Here is a 20,258-nt window from a genome sequence, read left to right on the forward strand (position 1 = left end):
TTTGACCAAAAAATGTTATTAAAATTTATTGAAATTCTGACAATATAGTTTTTTTGCCGTGACGGTCAAGTTCCGGCAATGTAAACTTTGTACCTAACATTTGCATTGATGAATCACACTTGCATGTATTTGCATTGATAAACGCTTCCTTCTTGTCAGAAGGACAGTCTTTCTGCTCATAACTCCCGTCTTAAAAAGTTGCATTGTTCTGTTTATTTACCAAGGACTGAAAGATCTATCTCTATTGTACGCCCCACAACCTACTATTTTACAAAGCTATTTTCTGTATGTAACTTGTGCGCACCCTAATGAATAATGGGTCAAATTCTCCTGGTAGCAATTTCTGTGTCTGAGGATGCCTGTCATAATAAATAAATATAAATACATGCCTGTAATAATGTTGAATTGTATCTTATATGGCTTACCCTGACTAACTAAGACTCAGTTCTGCAAAGTCCTATACAAGAAGTACTGTAATGCTGCTATTTTCTATTTCTGTCATAATTACAAATCTTAAATTCTAATTTGTCTATATATGTAGTGGAGATCCCCCCTAAATTTGTAACTGTGCTATAGTGAACCGGTTTCTACAAGTCTATCCATGGTTTCTATCCTCTGTATAGGTCAAATTCAAGCAACCGGAATACCTATTCAGGTACGAGGAAACCGTATTTGACCTCTGACCCAACTTGGAGACCATACTGAGTGCAGGGAAAAACCAGTAATTACAGGAGTTGACTTGCTGTTAATGACAAGGTTTTGTAGACCTCTGTACATAGGAACACTACTCATAGGCATGTGTAATACACTGCATTGACTGAGAAGACTGAAAATGTAGTTTTATCAAAAATAGAACTGTAATTCGGGAGATTGTTAATTATCTGGGAATACACAGTCATAACTGCATGTTTGCAGTTTGATGTGAAATGCTGTTTGTACATTTGTAATGTCATTGAAGTCATTTCAACATTTAAACAGAATTCAGGTATAGCTTGTACACAGTAAACTTGACTGTAGTGTGATATTCCATCCACTAAAATCACGACGAATCCAACAGTACTGTTTCGACGTGTAGTCAACCAAAAAGACCCAAAAAAACCACTCTCTAAAAAGTAATCTCCTTTCAGAAATCTACTCTGTAAAGTATAGCTATCAAACTGAATGAATGTATGAACTGTAAAAATAAATATGAACATTTTGCATGCCAAACCTCTAAAAGTAACATGAATATTTGCATTGTTTAATTTTTGAATGTATGTTGATGACAATATTGTTAGCTCCTGAAAACAGAAATAGACACAAGTGTACAGGTATTGTCAGCAGTCTTCCGTAAAAAATAAATAACTTTTGAAATCCTATAAAAAATTAGATAAACAAAGATTGAACTCATATTAACTCAACCAGAATACCTGGTACAAGATTACAACTTGTATTTTGGTCAATTTCAGGAGCTAGCAATATCTATTCATATTTTGTAAAGTTAACGTTTTCGTAAATTCTAGTATAACTTTAAGTATTTAATAAATAGAAAAATACCAGGTATTTTACATGTAGTACAGTAACTTTCTCTCATAAAGTGGCATTTTAACGTGTGTAGAGACCACATACCTTTGGTAATTTTGAGCAGTACATAACATAAATAATTTACATACACAACGGTCGCATTAGTTCAGTTTTTCTTTAAAATTGTTTGCATTGTACAATGTTGGCATTTTTTTACAAAAATCATCAGTACTCTTTACTCTGTGAACAAAAAATACAGACATTAATCACAAGAACAAGGTGGCAGTTTTTAGAACTCAGGATTTCAGGAGACAATATTTCAGATGTCCAGCGGAAAGCGCTGGTAGGATTTTTACTGACAGTATAGGAATGCGTTGAAATAAATATTTGTTGAAACTCTGCAATTGACAATGAATACAAGGAATGCCCTTCAATTAATACTTTGTTTTGTTTAGACAAGTGGCTGGTGTATAATTGAGGGCAGAATTCTTCAGATTTAACCTCAATTGCTGGGAAGGGTTCAAAATTGTACATTTCATGGTCAATCTTTGCCTCATAATATCAGTCTCAAGAGTCGTTACTGCTGATCTATTTCAAATTTTTTGAGTTCACCTGCGAAGATCTTGTAGAGTCGTATTATATTCCACCTTATATCTTTGAGGAACTGTGCTCCTAGAAAAATGTATAAACACTCCACGATAAGATCACTTACACATGTCCAGTTTTTAACTGCTCATTCAAACTTTCAGTGTTCACGACATTGCAAAACAAAAGTAATATTATCAAAAATTGTAGATTTTTTCAATCTGCTGTATACATGTGGCCATGTATGGATCCTTTCAGCTTTCTCAGCTGAATGAAATGGACACAAGGAAATTCAGATCACAGATTTTCAATGTACCGTAGTTGACTGGCAATTTTTGATACTCTTATGCAGAATCAGACCGTTACACTTTATGTGTCTATTTCACACCCAGATCCAGAACAACGTTACATTTAACAATGTGTATATTTCTTATCCCTGTCAGATCACAGAGAGAAAACTGCATACCCACTCACGAGGCATTTCTCTCGATGGTGTCGCTTGGTGACCATTGTGGCTACACTGATAGCGTATCACGTGACAGGACAAGAGCACATGACAGGTGCTGTCCAATCAAAATCTGCCATTTCTGGAATAAATTATTCCCAAAGACCATCAACTTGTGGTCTTTGCCGGCGATCCAAATTTGAAACGAGTCTTTTGTAAAAAATAAATAATTTCATTTAAAAAGTTGTCTATCATTACATTCGGTGCAAATCTACAAAGAAGGCCAGCTGGGATTTACAAAAGTAATGTTATCTGATTGAGTCCATGCTTTGAAAACTCGTCTCTCTGTCATGAGTCGGTGTCCGCCACTCTCCACGTCTTCATGGTAGTTGTACACGAGGCATTCCGATAGCGAGGGAGTCTCATAGTAACTGTATGGAATATTATTGCTGGGATTATCCCTGCAGAAGAAGAAAATGGAATAAAAAATGTGAGTTCTTTGCATTAGAGCACCTTAAAAAAATTTTTTTAAGTTGCCATAAAACGTTTTCATAAAATTCACTGATATTTCAACACACAATATACAATGACATCGACAAACCCTGATACATGCCACAGAATGTCACATTATTTCATAAAATTACTGAATTTAATTTTCTGAATTTTTACTTTTTTCATCTATACCTGTACCATTGTATAGATCTTATAAAGTCCACCATGTAAAATAAAACATTAAAATTTTGTCATTGATCAAAATTTACAATCTCTGCAAACATGGAAATTTCTACAATTTTAAAAATTCTGAACACATGGAAAGATTTCTCATTAATTTAACCGCTTGAGCGCTGGAATTTTCCCACCAAAATTTTAGTGCAACATTTTACCAATTTTTATAAATTTTTCTGTTATTACTTGGATAATTTTGAACCAAATGGGCATCACATTTCATCTGCTATAGTTTTTTATCAAAATTTTGGCAAAAATCTGAAAAAAAATTGACTGGGGTATGTTTTATAAAGGCAACAAAAAATGACTTTGGCGGCGGTAAGTCAGACACATACCTGCAGTACGTCTCTGGAATCATTCCGTAAACTGTAATGTCTTCACAGACATCTTTCATCACCATTAAGGCATAAAATCCTGTTGAGTATTCAGTTCCGGATGATATCCTGCAAAGATCAGGAAAGAACAGAATTCCCATGAAACAAATCAGTATCCATACTTTCTCTTTTTTCCAGCACAATTTGTAGCTTTTCATATGCTCACATAAAATACTCTTCCTAACTTTTGCTTTCGCTCCAGTCCTTCTATATTCTGTTTCAGTTCACAAACAAGGCAGTTATACACCCACAGGTTTCACATTTGTATAACTGAAAAGATATGAAACCATCTAACACTGTACATCCGGTTCTGAACAAAGAAATAATGACCAATTATTCAAACATTTCCAAGAACTTTGGTTCAGTTCCGGGAAGCCAGGATGATATATAACAACTTTCACTGTTGTATTTGGATTTGCATAAAATACTGTCTTCAGAGTCAGTACAACCCTCGACTTGTGACCTATTTCCAAAATATGACAGCTAGCAGAAATTGCACCCACCTTGACTTTCCTGTGTACATTTCCCAGTCGTTGTCGGCTTTTGTTTCTGCAAATTTGGAGAGTTTGAAGAATCCTACTTTGTCATACTTATTTGTCAACCTCTTTAGTACTGTTGGTGTCTTTCCTGTCGAAAATTTATACTCCGGACCATGGAAGATGATGTTGCTGAGGTATCTGTTTTGACTGATCAAATCTGATGCATTGCCGGCCAGATTAGAAATACTGAAAGAAATATGCAGCAACTTGTTAGCGATATCCTGTAAACTTGTCATCTCCACTTATATGTGATTTGTATTTCTCTCTATTAAGGTAGAAAGTGCGTCTCAAACTTTCACACTATTCTTTTGGCCTACCACTTGTGGAGGGCTCATTTTGAAGCATATGAACATAAGTTTCCACCGGCTTAGTTTTGTGAAAATCAGAAATCTTACTTTCCCCAATAGAGTTAACACAGGAATGGCGGCCATTTTGAATTTCAAATATCGGTAAATATTGGGTAATCTGTTTCTCTAATACCAAAGATTTTTATCTTGATTTTGAAAGAGAAAGGGTGAAAGTTTGCTGGAGTAAGGTTTAAGCAAGTTTAAGTCATTTTTATTTTTGAGGCGCAAACTACCTTAAATACAAAATATTTGTCTCTTACATGCACAAGGGGATTAAATAATAGTAGAAATACTAATGTATGCACAATTTTAAGGAATCAATATGCGCTTTAAAGATCTTCACAGAACTTATTCTTGTCATTGCTATCATTTACTTTGCAAAAAGCAAGATTTTGTCACAAATTTCTGACATAACTTTTAGAAATCACACCAGATTGATGAAACTGGCAACCATGGAAACAGCATGTCAAAGGAATCATACAGAAGTCAGCAAGTGGTAAAATTTATCGAACAATTCTGGCTACCGCAGCTTGACTGTTATGTAATGCAATACCATAGTGACAAAGCAAAATAAATCTGAGGTATTTAGATTTCAACCTGGAAATACAAGTTCACTTTTGTTGATAGATCATATTGAAACAAAATGATCATGGTTTAAAAAATGGGACGGTGTGCGCTGCAGTAACTCACCTCCTGTGGGATACAACCCTGGCAGTGGTTCGTTTACCGACATCAAGTTCAAAGCCATGAGTCGGGGCAGTGTTCAATCGAAACACACACTGAGCTGAGTCAATGTCATCACCAGCATTAGAATACAGGAGATGACCTGTAAAATAAACATGACAATTTCGTAAAATTGTGGGAAAGTCAAATCTTTTTTGAAAAAGGATTCAATTTTTTTTCCAAAAATTATCAAAATCATGAACTACAGAATAAATTATTTTTAACAGATACACTAATCTTTCTAAAGGACGAATCTGAAACAATTAACACTAAATTAACATTTCTACAAGGTTTGTGCGCACTGTTGATTTTTCTTGCAAGACACCAAGAGACCGGCTTTCTCTTGTGTAAGGAAGTGAACGTGACAAACACTGTCAGTCCAAGGTTGGTGTGTGTAATTATGTCTCACTTTCATAACTACAGCTAATTCACGCCGAATGGGAAGTCCTCCCTTGGTCGCTATGGAATCATACTGAGTTCTCTTCAATGCAAGGTCACTCCCAAGCACTTTGTATGAATGGTGACCAGCCACTTGACATGAGAAAAACACTCCAAAATTAATTTTATAGTTCCCCTGCAGGCATGATTTCAAATTTTAAAAGCATTTTTCAATCATTCTAGAATTTTTACGACGATCCTTACCTGAGTTTGAGACCAGAGAGCACGACCGGCAGTGCATTGTCATTTCGTTCCCAATTCCAAGACTCTCGTACATATCATCGCTGTCCGTTGGCTCAGGAGAGTAGTCGACGGATTCCCGATGGTAGTTCAGGATCTCGCGACGCGCCATCAGGTGCGGTCTGCTGAACTCCAGCTGGGCCCGCCTGGCGTTGTACTTGTCTCGCAGGTCCACGCTCATGGGGTCGATCGTGTGCACGTGGTACGTCGGACCGCGGACTTCCTTCTCCGTGACGTGCCTGGGTACAAATCTGTGGTGATTGTCGGGCAAGTTCATCAGGTACAAAGTAACGATTACTTGTACGCATCCGACAACTCCAACCAGAGCAAAGAACGGCTTGACAACCACTGATAATGACATCTTGAAGGTTTCCCAGATATAATAAGTATAATGCCCTGTTGAAACAAAGACAAAAACACAAATATGAACATAGATCATTTAATTTACATATCTCTATGTACTGTACACATTCAATAACAAATGCAAATTGTAATGAATTTTTAGGCAAACAGTCAAATTTGTACATAAACACACATTATTGCCATTTGCAGATTTCCTATCGAAGTAGAGTGATTTCCCGACAAAAGTAACATATACTCCTTTAAATTCACATAAGCATGGCCATGGTAATTGATGATCGATCTGTGTCATCTTAAGTGAAGTATCATGCAAACATTGTTATGAATTATATCCGTCTCAGATATCAGTCCAAGGTTACAACGGATGGCCTACTTCCCATGAAAAAGGGAACCACATGCGAAAAGCCACAGGTTTTTGATCAGACAACTTCCCATACACAGTAGTTCAATACAGGTTTTGTACCTACACAGGAAACTCTTTCACAGAGACAAAAAAATGTGCAAATTCCTTGAATAATTTTCCGCTCTATCGTGACTCATTAACCCCATAGTGTTGACTGAGTACATCACAAACTGTGTGAAAACATAACAGTATATAATCCATATGTTGACCAAATTGAGAAAAAAGGTCATAATTTTGAAGGAAAAAAAACGTGATCTGGAGCCTTGATATGCGGAGACACACAAGACTGCCCAGGAGCAAACATAAACTGCTAATTGATTAAAATATTACAGTGTTTGTAAAATTTTAAAAACAGATTAACACATGAAAACACAAAGTTGAAAAGGGTAAAGTCATCAAATATGCAGAGACGCATACCCTGATATGGTATACTATTGATGAGGTTACAAAACGGCGATGTTTTAAAGTCATTGGTGCCATAATCCGGCTTACACAGATCACTACATGAGCCTTATTATCTGTTATGATCCATTTATTTTCCCCAAACACACCTGTGAAATGACAAATTGTTTCTTTTTATTTTTCCTTCATCAGTTGACTGAAAGTATCCCTCTGCTTCACTGCATAGGCAGGAAATATGACATTTTGATAAGCATGAATTTGTTTACAAACATCGCAAATGTGAAAAGGTCAGACGGACAGTGACCCCCACTGGCCTTGGAAAATATTTTCCAGTTCATAACATGACATCTGTCGAATTTATCCAAAAGATTGAACACATGCATTTCTCTCTCCCACGATCGATCGATGCGGTTAACCAACTGTATAATAAATTTTAATCCTTCAAAACACTACATACTGTATTACTGATGTAGATTTTCACGGAAAGGTGTTCAAAAATACAGATAACATGCAAACAAGGTTTAAGCCATATGGCATTTTCATGATGTAAAATTTGTCTCTGGGTTACTAAGAATAGACATGTCCTTATAAGGATGTGCGTGCTAATCCCAAACACATGAATTATGCAAAAATATATGATAATGCCCCTATCCCACACGGCATGGACAAACATGACTGATCGCTTCCTCATTAGTGATTATAGAAGGTCATGGGAGGCCATTGAACTTGAGGTTAAGCTGGGAAGGGAGGTTATGGTTATATGTGTGATATACTATGAGCAATGATTACTTTGTCCTAAAAATTTAATCCCAGCACGTCAAATAAATAAACAAAATGATATTTTGATAGTTGAGCTCTGACAGAAACAAGCCTTTGGAAACTTTTCAATTTTGTCATGAAGTGGGTCTGAATTGCCCAACATTGGAGTGTTGCATAGGGGCTATGACACTTCACAGGGGTCAAAAAGGTGAGGAATAAAGCCCCTAGTAAACTCAGTCTAGACATTTCCTACAAACTACAAAACGTTTTTGGGGGGAATCCATCACTCAGTGAGTGACTAGTCCAGGACCAGAAATCGAAACAACAACGATTTCAAAATTACTTAATGGACATTTATAGACTGGTGTACAACGAGTGTAAAATGCACCACTTCTAAGCTGGTGAAAAGATCTAGCTCTACTCTCAAATAAAATGGATGCATGATGTTCAACAGGCTAAGTACACCTAAGAGATCACATGATGGTACAAATGAAGAACATACGTACGTAAACACCAAATACACGTATCTATGGGCATTTCTATGCGGGTTTGTGCATGTGGTTTTGTTCGGGCTGTGGTCCATTCGAATCCTGGGTTTAAAAGTCCATTTTATGGACCCACGCCATGGTTGTACTATTAAACAATCTTCTCCTGCCACAAAACTCTTTCTACTTTTTGTACTTTTTAAAAACTATATAATATTGTGTTATTATTGTCTGCGCGAGCCATTCCTCTTATCAGTTCTGGGGTGAAGATGAAAATTTCCAACACTGCCGCTGCCTCCAAATGAAATAAAATTCCAAACCTATTCCACCCAGGTTCACATTGAAACGTCGACATTTGATGGTTCTCAGTGCTGAATACAAGACACTTCAGAGCAGTTTAGTTTGTAAATTTCTCTAGAGGAGATAATAAAGTTTTCTGAATCTGAATCTGAATTCATTTGTTTCTGTACACAAAGTGACAGTACTATATACATCACAACATTTCATGTATTTTTAGAGAATGTTTTGCAGCAAAATTTACCCCCGTCCCAAATTGTCCTTGTGCAGCAATATAAGGGTAAGGAACATTACTATTTTTATGAATCATGGCTGCTAATGATATAAAATTGCTGGTAGAAAATATACTCAAAAAATAAAATTAAAGCATTGTTTCTAATTTTACCGTATTTCGAATAACATTTTAAACCGAATGGACGGAAGAAAACATGTAAATAAACAAAATATTAATATGTAACTAATCTACACATTTAACCAGGCAAAACCCAACACAATTGATTATATTGTGATAAATTAAAAAAAATTACCTTTGCAGTAGCTGCTAATTAATATGCTACATGCATTTATAGGCCCTAAGGGGAATAATTAAAGACTGCTACTACGTGAAGAACATCAGCGTTGCACTGCTGTAATGCATGATCTGCATCAGATATCAATTAAAATGCATTGCATCACCCTTTTTAAACTGTGAGTGACCTGCATGGCTAAGTGATAGAAAGCCTTCCTTCCTGGTGGCAAAAAGTCTCAGAACTCCTCATGAAATTTCCATGTGGTATAAGAACAGGCTTCTGTTACTGTTAGAATGGTATCTGTAACTGAGGTACCCTGGGGTCAGCTACCAGTATTACCCCGAGTTTTACCCACATATGTACTGTCCTTGTGCTGGGTTCATGTGAAAGTCGGGAATGATTGGCTGCTGGCTACACGGCCTCACCTGAACACTGCAGACAATGACATAAAGCAGTGAATATTAAAAGGGCGGATTTTTTTAATCAAGTAAGCGTTATAGATGTTCTCTGGTCATTTTACAGCGCCCCCCTAAGTATATCAATGCAATGAGATAAGGGGACACCGGAAACATTACCAGAGTTCCAAAATCAATATCATTTACCAAATTTGCTCCCCAACTTTAGCACAAGCTCATTAAAACTCGTCTCCAAAGTAACAGTAAATTGTTACTGTAAACACGGTCACACCTTGCCCTGTCAGAAATGCTGTATATTATCAATGCAGGCTATCTGCATTGGACAGCCCACCGCTTCACCAGAGACAAAAAGTTCATTCTGAGTTCAGTGGTCATTCAGAGTTTAAGCCATCTCGTAAAGTTTACACAGAGCAAACTAAAAAAGGCCAGCCATCTAAAAAATTTTGTCTGTTTGCATGGTTGTCATATTGTCCTAGCTATGTTCAGAGATGGAAATACAGAGTTAAAAATCTTTATTGCAATTTCAGCATGACTCATCTTTAGCTTCTGTAAGAACTAGTCATCCTGCTTATTTTTGCTACCTTTCTGAACCGCAGTTTACAAACATTTTAGGATGTTGATTGGTGTTAGATTTTAAATAAATTTCCGTAAACTTTTTTGGTTTTTTTTTGGCAGAAACACCTGAACTTGAAGTTGCCGAAGTCATGTGGAACAACAGAATAGAAAAGCCTTCACTGTATTTCAAATTGGCATATTCTTCATAATTATTTACATGTAGAAATAGGCCATGGTAACCCTAACTACGGTAGTCTTTGTCAAAGTTTCCTCCAACAGGTTTTCAAAGCGCTTTGTAACAAACTTGTAAAGTACACGGCTCCTGTGTCTATCAAGCTGCCAGAGTTACACTTCAACATCTAAGATAGCCAGGTAAACATTTTCATATTTCTACAGAGCGACCCTATGAAGTTTCGGTTTCAAGAAACAGCTGCACGTGCAGCCGTGACAGCAGAGCGGTACAGGGTGATCCAAAACGACTGCCATCAACCTTGACAGTCATAAAATTTACGGCTTTGACCTCGTAGGGACGTGCCGCGCGGAGACTGATGACGCAATAGTCACCCACTTTATTTTTCGCGAGGTCAGCGAACTCTTTATACACATTCTTTGAGTCAACAAAAGGGAAGCGTTACACGGCACGAGCACTGTGGCAGCAGCTTCAAAATCATGCTCATACCGAACAAAAAATCATTACATAACACACTTTGTACGATGAACAGATGAAACGGTTCTTTCCTATGAAAAAGCAGCGGATTACTACCGAGTGTAAATCTGTCTCGATGACAGTGAGACAGGCAAAAAATAACGACTCCCCGCTATGGGGAGATGAGATGGACAGGACAAAAACGAAAATTAAAGAATTTGACGTCAGCCGGCAGACGACATGTTTATCTAAAATCTGGCAGACACGTTAATTGGTGAGAACTAAGAAATGCCAGTGCTTACGCAATTCTTTACCATGTGTACGACTGTAACGTCTCAATATCGGTAGTTTCGGAGATTTGGAAGGCCGACTGGAGACGCGTCGAGACAACACCGTCGTATCAATAATTTGAACGATAACCTGAAACACTTGTAAAAAAAGGGTGATTTTTGAAAGTTATCCTTTGACAGATAAACAGAAATGCTTTCTCGTTCTTTATTTTTCAGTCAGGACAGCCTAACGCCGGAATTATTCAATTAAATTGGTTTGTTATTGTTTGGTGTTTCGCGCCAAAGCCGCACGGTCTTTTGGCGCGCCGCGCTTAGTGATGAATGGATGGATCGTCAATGAATGAAAACAAACCGCTGCTTCAGCGCCCGGACGAACGGCATTTTCGCAGAGGTAGTATGGTTTTAAGGTTACACTTAACGGTGCATATCTAGTATTTATTTTAGTGGATGTACAGGATGAAATCCGTTAAATTTTGTAGACTTCAAAATATTTGAGCGTTTTACTATTCGTCATGCCATGCCCCGGACTTGCACACTGGACGGTGTTACCACTAGTACTTCATGGTATGGTATGTACACACTCATGGGTCTGTACTTTTTCAAATACATTAACACGGAAGAAAAATCTAAAATGTAAAACTTACCTAGTAAAGCTTCTACCATAAAATTCTCGGTGACTACTATGTGTTTCCTCTACAACATACACTAGTGTCTAGCCCGGCGAAAAAGTATGATGCAACTAACGCTTTTCGCTCTACTACAGAAACCACATGGAATATCTTTCACGTGAAAGTGTTGTGGTGTTGTGCGTGCTCATATGAATGGAAGGTCATGACATTAAATTGAGGGGTGGTCAACTATGGACATTTAATGAAATCGCGCGTTTACCCCTTTCCTCAATTTCGATTTTGGTTCTATGTATGTAAATAAAGAACATACTTTTGAAAAAGGAACATCCTTGTGTTAAATTCAATACAATTTGAATTTTGACATATCAATCCCTCCACACAATGAGGATATCCCCGTCTGCAACATCCCCTAAATAATAGTATCGCCTTATTAACATAAATCCAAATAGACACGAGGAGAGCGAATGAACTCGGGCAGCAACACAGGAATTTCCTTGCCTTCCCACCTACGCACAGTACTCATAACGAAACAGGTACGCGGTGGAAAAAAGATCGTGATATTGTTTATGCTTACATCGTCATACATGACCTTCGGCACTGAGTATCACGTGGCAAGATAGTGACAACTACACTTGTCAATTTGAGCATATACTTTCTTATGGTTCAGGCGCTAGTTTTCTATTTTCGAAGCAATCGAATTTTACTACTACGCAATAAGCTTAGCTTACATGTATAATTTATTAAGATTGTCGAAAGCTGTCCGTTTTTTAGTATCGGATAAACTGATAACCGTTCCACGCAATTCGCTTTATTCACAGATTTCGATTTCTTGGGCAATAACACAATGCACAGCAAAACACACTTGCAACACATAACCAGTCCCCGGGTCAAAGTCAAACTGTGAACTGTAGCCGAAGTACGATGTTTGCTAACAGAAATAGTGAGTTTATTCTTGACGGCAAAGTGACGTCAGTAGGTGAAACGCACGTGAGCGAAGTTAATGAGAGATTAGACGATACTGAAACGCGAATGATACAGAAATTGTGTGAAAAAGCTGAACTGAAAATTATGTCATTTATATGTACCTTGAAACTGAGAATATTGGTTTGGTGGTTGAAAAATCCGAACTTCTATTATTTGTTTCGCCGCGCTGTGACGCAAAAATGACGTAAGAACCCTACACAGTACTGTAAATTTCCTATAATTCATTGCGATTTGTATCCTCAGAGATTCCCCATAGAAGTCTACCAGGTCTCCCATGTGTAGAGAAATTCATAGACTAGTTTGTAAAAATTCTGACGTACTTTTAAGGACACCATTCTTCTCAATTCCCATTTTAAATGATTTAGAAAATTATGCAAGATTGAGAGAGGAGATAGCATGTTTGTAAAATTTCCCACTGATTTTGTCTTCAGCCATATAGAATAATGTGACGGAAAGTAGGGAGATCAGTTGCACGTGTTTTTTGAAAGAAAAGGATATTGATTTTTTTTTCCAATGGAAATGACAAAAGAAATTTGTATTCTAAGTTTTCTCAGAGCGGAATGACCCCTTTGGGTCGTCATAACTTGCTGTCTAAAATGTAATGCATTTGTAGTACCTACAAAACGTGACTTCCATTATTGTTTAATGGTTATTTCGAAACTCTTGCTGAAATTTCTAAACGTACTTTTACTTGATATTATTTATCAATAATTCTGATGCTGCACATTATTGTTTGCATAAAGAACTGAAAAAGTTATAAGAAAAGTAACCTTCAAGGGTATAAATCAAAGAGAAAATCGGGTAATTTATTGTACTGTGCCCTACTCGGATGTCCCTGCGGACGAGAATACTGCACAATTCAGTATCGAGTTGGATTCCGAACTGGTTGAAGATTTCGAATCATATTTTCGTTCTCTTGTGTGACATTTTGTAAGAGATCAAAAGTTTAGACGTTGTCTTCGGGGGCAAGTATTGTCTGCCGCAGCTTCGTACGTTTTTTCTCTCTGCTCATTTGCAATGGTCAAGATAAACAATCAGTTCACCTTGACGGAACCGACCGACTCCGAGAATTGTATATTTATATATTTATTTTCTGCCCTCCCCAAAAGTTTTACACATGCAATGCCATCTAAGTTTAACTTCAAATACGCTACCATGTTATTTTTTAGAGAATAGGCTAAAGTCAATCTATTCGAGACATGTTACTGTGAGGCGGAAAATCCATAAGCTTACAAAAAAATTGCAAAAGAATCTCTAAAAAAGAAAAAAAAACTTGAAAGCAACTAAGATACAGACCTATCTACCCAGGTTGAAAACAACCTGCTCTTTGTACAGCTTTTTTCCCTTCCTTGTGGGTGTGTTATTGTTTTTACTACGGCTGGCAAACATACAGTCACCCACGACCTAAACAAACACACTTTTCTCGATGTTTGACTAGTAACTCACTTAAATCTATGAATTTGTCAAAGTTTAAACTGCAAGAAAGCTAAATTTTCAAAATTTCGAATCGATAATATTTTTTTATATTTGTTTAATGACATCGTTGGTTTTGTCCAAAAATACTGAAATTTGTTCAAAAATAAAATTCATACGGATGTAGAGGAATTATTCTGTAACTACATGACGTCACGGACCCATACGCGCGCATGCAGACAAAAGATGCACATTATGATTCTGTCACAAAAGCACATATCGACAAGGCATGGCCATGACTGGCATAAAAATGTAGACGTACATTGTACACCGTAACTCCCTTTGACTTTGTATAGTCGCCATCTTCCTTGAAATGAAATGCATACTATATAAGACTCGCTCGCTAGAAAACATTTGCGATTTCTAGTTCTTCAGACAAGATTAATGAAATTGTGTCTTCTGAGCTGTCATGCTCACCTGTAAGCTTATGCAAATGTCAGAACTCTCATATTTGCGCACAACTGTACGTCATCGGAAAAAACGTCGTCGCGATGGCAGCGATGATTACGTTATCACGTGCATAGTCGGTAAAATATTGAGATGAAGATGAAAAGTAAACATTGAATACGGGAACCCACTTGAAAGTTGGAATTTAACAGCATAACTTTGATAAAGCATAGACTCTCGAGAAAACCCGTTTTTCTCCGAGAGTCTATGGATAAAGCTAAGGTACAGTACCGTACTGTTTAAATTTTGAGCGCAGTAAGTTTATTTCGAAACACTGTCTAAAACGGCACACATACAATTTATCGGTCATCTTTCCACTTATTGATCCGTCGAGTCGCCCTTGTACGGTTTCTTCACATAATAAACCTTTACATGTTGAGAAAAGCTGCAATGCGGACAGCTTCCGCAGACTACCCTCCGCGTGCTCCGCCAGAAGCCGAGCGTGATCACGAGCTGAACGCGTGATCGGTGCTTGCTGTGCAATTTTGTCATGGCCTCGCCTTTTTACTCCCAGCATGTGAAATACAGTGCATCCTTTGTCCTGGGAATTCATAAATAAAAATTTTGTACTTCGAAACGATTAATTTTGTACGCCATATTAATTTTGAAAGGCAGTTGAAGTTTAGCGTTGACGATGCCATCCTGTGATTTTGACAAAGGAAAGATTGGATTTCTTCGCAATTAGGCCCTATAACCACTCTGTTTCTTACAACAAAATTGTAATTTTGAAACGAAAAGTTCCATCATCCATACTTGTAATTTATGTGCCTTTTTTGGAGTTATTCTGCTTTGATCTGGCGTAACTGTCTTTACGTGAAGGCATTCTACAAGTACAATATAACTGCATGTATAAGCATGACACAGCAGATATCATGGATCGGTGTATTGACGTCGATACAAATAAACCGTGGAATGGACAGAAGGTCTAAGAGAAATTATTTTACACTTTCAGTAAAAAATATTTCTGAAAGATTCCGTCAAGAAATAGTTCGTAAATTGCATGTCAATTGTTCTGTTGATATGAACGACTGGAATGCGGTTTACTATGAGAATCAACTTCCGAAAGTACACATCCGTTTAAACAGGATATCGTGTATTTGACTTGATAACGAAGAAATAATACACCTGGACCACATCTTTTCGACCAAAAGGTTTAAAAGTTCACATCGAATGCAGTGATTATGTCTTGATATTAATTTGTACGGGCCTTTCCAGAATGATCGCACGCCATTTTCACAAACTGTCCTGGTTTCGATTTGCTGGGTATATAAATCTGTTTTTCGCTTCTAAGGCTTCCGTTTTCCTGTCTCATACATTTCCTCCTTGCGATTAATGTATTGGTTATTTTCTTCCCGCCATACTACCGCCGATTTTGAAAATTGCATCAGCCACGACAATAGAGTCAAAGTTCATTGCAAATGGTCAGTTACATTGAAGAACTTGTTAATGTACATGGAGACACGGCATGCTATATTGTGTATATTGAAATCAATGAGCATGCGTATAGTAGCTATATTCGAAACCAATTTCGAAACCATTTGGCGCGCATGCCGCCACAGCATGCAGCATTGAAGTTGAAATTCATTCACCACGTTCACCTCGAGTGCCGCCAAAGGATATTGATTTTCGATGCTTTTACGATTGGCATGCATGCTACTCGCTTTTGCAGCGAAAGGCCGCTCCGGAGCCATAAGAAATACAACCCCACTCAACACGGAAAAAAATGTTCGGCATCGCCATGTTTTAGTGGTATCGGTTTATTCTCGTAAAAAATAGAAATTACTTCCACTTTTCGGTCACAACATGTTGCATCGTGTTACCTCCCAAGTTCGCCTTCGTCAAATGTGAGGTATACCACACGAGCTATTTTTCATACATTTAAGGTAGAACGCGCCTCGGGGACAGATATTCAGACTCTCAAACTTTTCCAATTCTTTCCTGATATACCACTAATTGTGGGGGTTCATTTAAAAGCTCTTGGTGCAAGAAACATTTCCACCGTCTTAGTTTTTGAAAATCGCAAATTTTATTTTTCTCCATAGAGTTAACAAAAGGGATGGCGGCCATTTTGAATGTCAAGTATTGGACAATCTTGGGTTATATTTGTTTCTCTAATGCCAAATTTGCACAGTAACCCCCGATTTTTATTCTTGATTTTGAAAAAGAATGGTCGAAAGATTATGTGAGGAAAGTTTGAGCAAAAGTTTTAAATCTTTCACTTTCAAGGCACTTACTACCTTAAAAACAAGTATCCAAGAGTATCAATAGCATGTAAACCGTGTATGTAGGCCTATACAGACACGGTTCAATGAGATAAAAACATGCAGTGGTATGTATACGTGCAGCTAGCTGTGTGCGACGCCTCTCAATAAGATGAAATTCGTGATTGCAATGATTATAGAACTTTCAAAAAAATCTGGAAATTTTAAATGTTGACAGTGACGACGGGAGGGTTGTATTCCCGAAATATTTTATTTTATCGGTGTGAAGACGTTTTCATGAATGCAGTCCCACGGATGCGAAAAGAAATGTCTGTGTTTATACTTACCGACAGTAGTTTACAGCACCAAGTTCAAAGTGATAACGTCCTGCGTTGCAGCAGCATACAAAGACACACACAGGTATACGTTTCGTGTGTAGAAGTTGACTACGTTTTTGGTTCACAGCAATAGAAAATCTAAATAAAAAGAATCAATAAATTTCAGCACTGTCAACTCACGTGACTATGTGCAACGCCGTCCAGACTTTTCAAGGTTCGTAGATGATGCAATGTTACCCGCGGTTTGCATCATACTACATATTCGAGACAATTTTCCGTTGGGGTCGTTAGAGCACATCGAAAATTGTATGCATGTCTTTAGAAAGTTAGGGTTTCAGGAATCTCTTAATCTAATAAGAAGGGGTTATATGTCATTTAGGAGTGCCGAGATGTACCCAAACTAACTAACAGATATACAGAGTACGCTTTGGACGTAAAAACAGGCAAAGATGTATGACATCGACAGGACCAAACCCGAAATGGCCAGTCAGACCACAGGTACCTGAATTGCCAGGGTGGTATACACACTTGCAATGCCAGGCACCTGTGAGTCCAGACATGACGAAATTTATAAAGAAACCAACCGAAGGGGCGAAAATAAGTGAAACGATTAAGGGAAGTGAAGGTTTTATTTTTAAAAAAACGTACTCATAAAAAATATAATAAAACCGTCATAAAATAAGCTGTTGAGAATGGTTATTGACCACAGAATTGTTATCGTTAGCCTCAAGATGAAACCGCACAACACAGCGATATTAATTGACTTTCTCACACCATAATACTGGCATTTTGCCGGCATTATATTATTGCACCATAAATAATGGCATTTTGCCAGATATGTTATTGAATTCTTATCAGTATCGAAGGCTGAAAATTGGGAAAAAAAACTTTGAACTGACGTAACTCAAAATTATTTGATTCTCACCAATTAGGTAATTGTCGTATACCGTGATTTTTGCGTGAAAATCGAAGAATTATCGAGTTAACTTCACCATAATTGCCAATAATCATTCTGTTGTTCCTTTCGCCCATTACCTATGAAAGGAGACAGCAAAGGTCAACAATTAGACTTGCTCCGAGTCTGTGGGCATGTAAATATCAACACATAATAAATTTAAGGAATAACCTTTAGCAGACTGTCGTGTTAGTGGTGGGCTGTTGCTTGGATCGTTGGGTGAACGCGTAGGCCCACAGCCTGGACAAACCATACGACCAGACGAATGACGCAAATCGTTTGTTCGGACATAGACTCTCGTTTTTCTCGAGGGTCTATTGTTCGGATTAGGGATCCTTTTAATCAGCAGACGATCATCACTCTTCCGAACTCTGCATATGAAAAGGTGCATTGACAAAGACTTTACAGTGTCAGAGAACAAATTTGAGACCAAATATTTACACTCTCACAGATATTCCTTAATAGCAACTCTGAAGTAGACAGTTATAGGTCAGTTTTACTGTTCTTTCATTTTCAACCAGACGAGTGTTTACTAAGTAAGCTGGCCGATGTTGATGACCCGGCGCATTGCCCCCTAGAGCATTACATAACTTTTACAAAGATATTTTCCTTGAGCCTTTTGCTGCAGCTTGTAACAATGCAATGCAGACAGTTTAAATCGAGCGGAAAGGTATTATCGGTTCATTGACACGTATTTTGAACTATGAACTCAACCTGCTGGCGGATGCGAAAATATTGATCCCTTACTTTCGCTGTGACCTTTGACACATTTTCCTTTCATGCTCACATGCATGTGTATGTATGTATGTATGTATGTATGTATGTATGTATGTATGTATGTATGTATGTATGTATGTATGTATGTATGTATGTATGTATGTATGTATGTGTGTGTGTGTGTATGTATGTATGTATGTATGTATGTATGTATGTATGTATGTATGTATGTATGTATGTATGTATGTATGTATGTATGTATGTATGTATGTATGTATGTATGTATGTATGTATGTATGTATGTATGTATGTATGTATGTATGTATGTATGTGTGTATGTATGTATGTATGTATGTATGTATGTATGTATGTATGTATGTATGTATGTATGTATGTATGTATGTATGTATGTATGTATGTATGTATGTATGTATGTGTGTGTGTATGGAGAGAGAAAGAGTGAGAGGGAGAGAGAGATAAAACTGACTATTGAATTCTTGATCGAATTTTGCCTCAAAAAGAATTCAAAGAATCGTGTACACTTTTTAAAAATATCTGCACTTTTACTGTGTATAAGCTGAGAGACCCTATCAAGGGTACAATGTAATACAGGTAATATATTGACTGGAGACAGAAACACATGGGATTCCATGGTCGATGACGTAAAAGAGACATGTAAAGGTATATGGCAATGTTCGCGAGATAGCGTTATGGATCATACTAATTCGACATGTGTATACAGAACGTTGATGGCGTCATTTTCTCCAATGTTTCATAAAGTCACGTAATGAACTTATTTGTATGTCATGTTGAAATATTAATCACCAGAGCTCTGTCCACACCTTGCCATACATGCAAATATGCTGATGACATAATTTGTGGTACGTATCACAAATTATGTCATCGAAGAATTTATTTTCTTATGTGCAAGCAGGGACAGAGCTGAAATTTGAAGACAGACATTTTCGCTAAAGAGATCAGAACAACATGAATAGTTGTACACGTGAAACGAAAACAAACGAGATAATTTGAGAAGATCGCATGAATATTTGAAGTGGATATATATTAGATGCAGTCTTCTATAATTTATATTTAATACAATTTATGTACAAAATAATAAAAAAGCAAAACTCAGTAAACAAACGAAGACAGGAAATGACAAATCTTGAGCTTTACAAGGTTATATTTGACATAGTGTAAATCATTATTTTGCCTTGTTTCTCTTAATATGTTGTACTGACAAACATTAAATCTTTGTAGATGAACAAATTATAACGACGTTACAAATCGGCCATAAACCACCGATTAAGTTGGGCTATAGGTCTTGGTCAGGGCTCGGAAAAGGGCAAGGGTGAGCACCTACATTTTGTGGTATTGAACGCCTTCTAAGAACACCATCAGCTAACTCCGACCCCATCATACGGTGTGAGAATGATTACCCCTTGACATTCAACTTCACCACGTGCATGAAA

The 20,258-nt window shown here is 37.3% G+C and overlaps 1 protein-coding gene across 2 annotated transcripts; it reads right to left on the reverse strand.

Annotated features, from left to right (window-relative positions):
• LOC139151553 (alpha-N-acetyl-neuraminyl-2,3-beta-galactosyl-1,3-N-acetyl-galactosaminide alpha-2,6-sialyltransferase-like) lies at window positions 1–17,328 on the reverse strand. Of its 2 annotated transcripts, none has more exons than XM_070724445.1 (6): window positions 17,124–17,328; window positions 5,885–6,316; window positions 5,210–5,345; window positions 4,137–4,358; window positions 3,595–3,702; window positions 1–2,994 (listed from the first exon to the last, which is right to left on the reverse strand). In XM_070724445.1, the coding sequence occupies exons 2-6, from the start codon at window positions 6,279–6,281 to the stop codon at window positions 2,805–2,807; spliced, it is 1,053 nt and encodes a 350-aa protein (XP_070580546.1). In that variant the 5' UTR covers window positions 6,282–6,316; window positions 17,124–17,328; the 3' UTR covers window positions 1–2,804. The 2 variants fall into 2 exon arrangements, with proteins under 2 accessions (XP_070580546.1, XP_070580545.1); XM_070724444.1 differs by lacking the exon at window positions 17,124–17,328 and adding an exon at window positions 11,687–11,850.
• Between the last annotated feature and the right edge of the window lie 2,930 nt (window positions 17,329–20,258).

The sequence above is a fragment of the Ptychodera flava genome, chromosome 15, assembly GCF_041260155.1.
Source record: "Ptychodera flava strain L36383 chromosome 15, AS_Pfla_20210202, whole genome shotgun sequence".
Lineage (NCBI taxonomy): Eukaryota > Metazoa > Hemichordata > Enteropneusta > Ptychoderidae > Ptychodera > Ptychodera flava.

Bases quoted from the DNA above. Each gene is read 5' to 3' on its own strand.
- LOC139151553 (XM_070724444.1), bottom strand. The intron at 4,359-5,209 runs GTGAGTTACTGC...TATTTCTTTCAG, and splicing joins AGGGTTGTATCCCACAGGAG to TATTTCTAATCTGGCCGGCA. The intron at 3,703-4,136 runs GTGGGTGCAATT...TGATCTTTGCAG, and splicing joins ATGTACACAGGAAAGTCAAG to GATATCATCCGGAACTGAAT.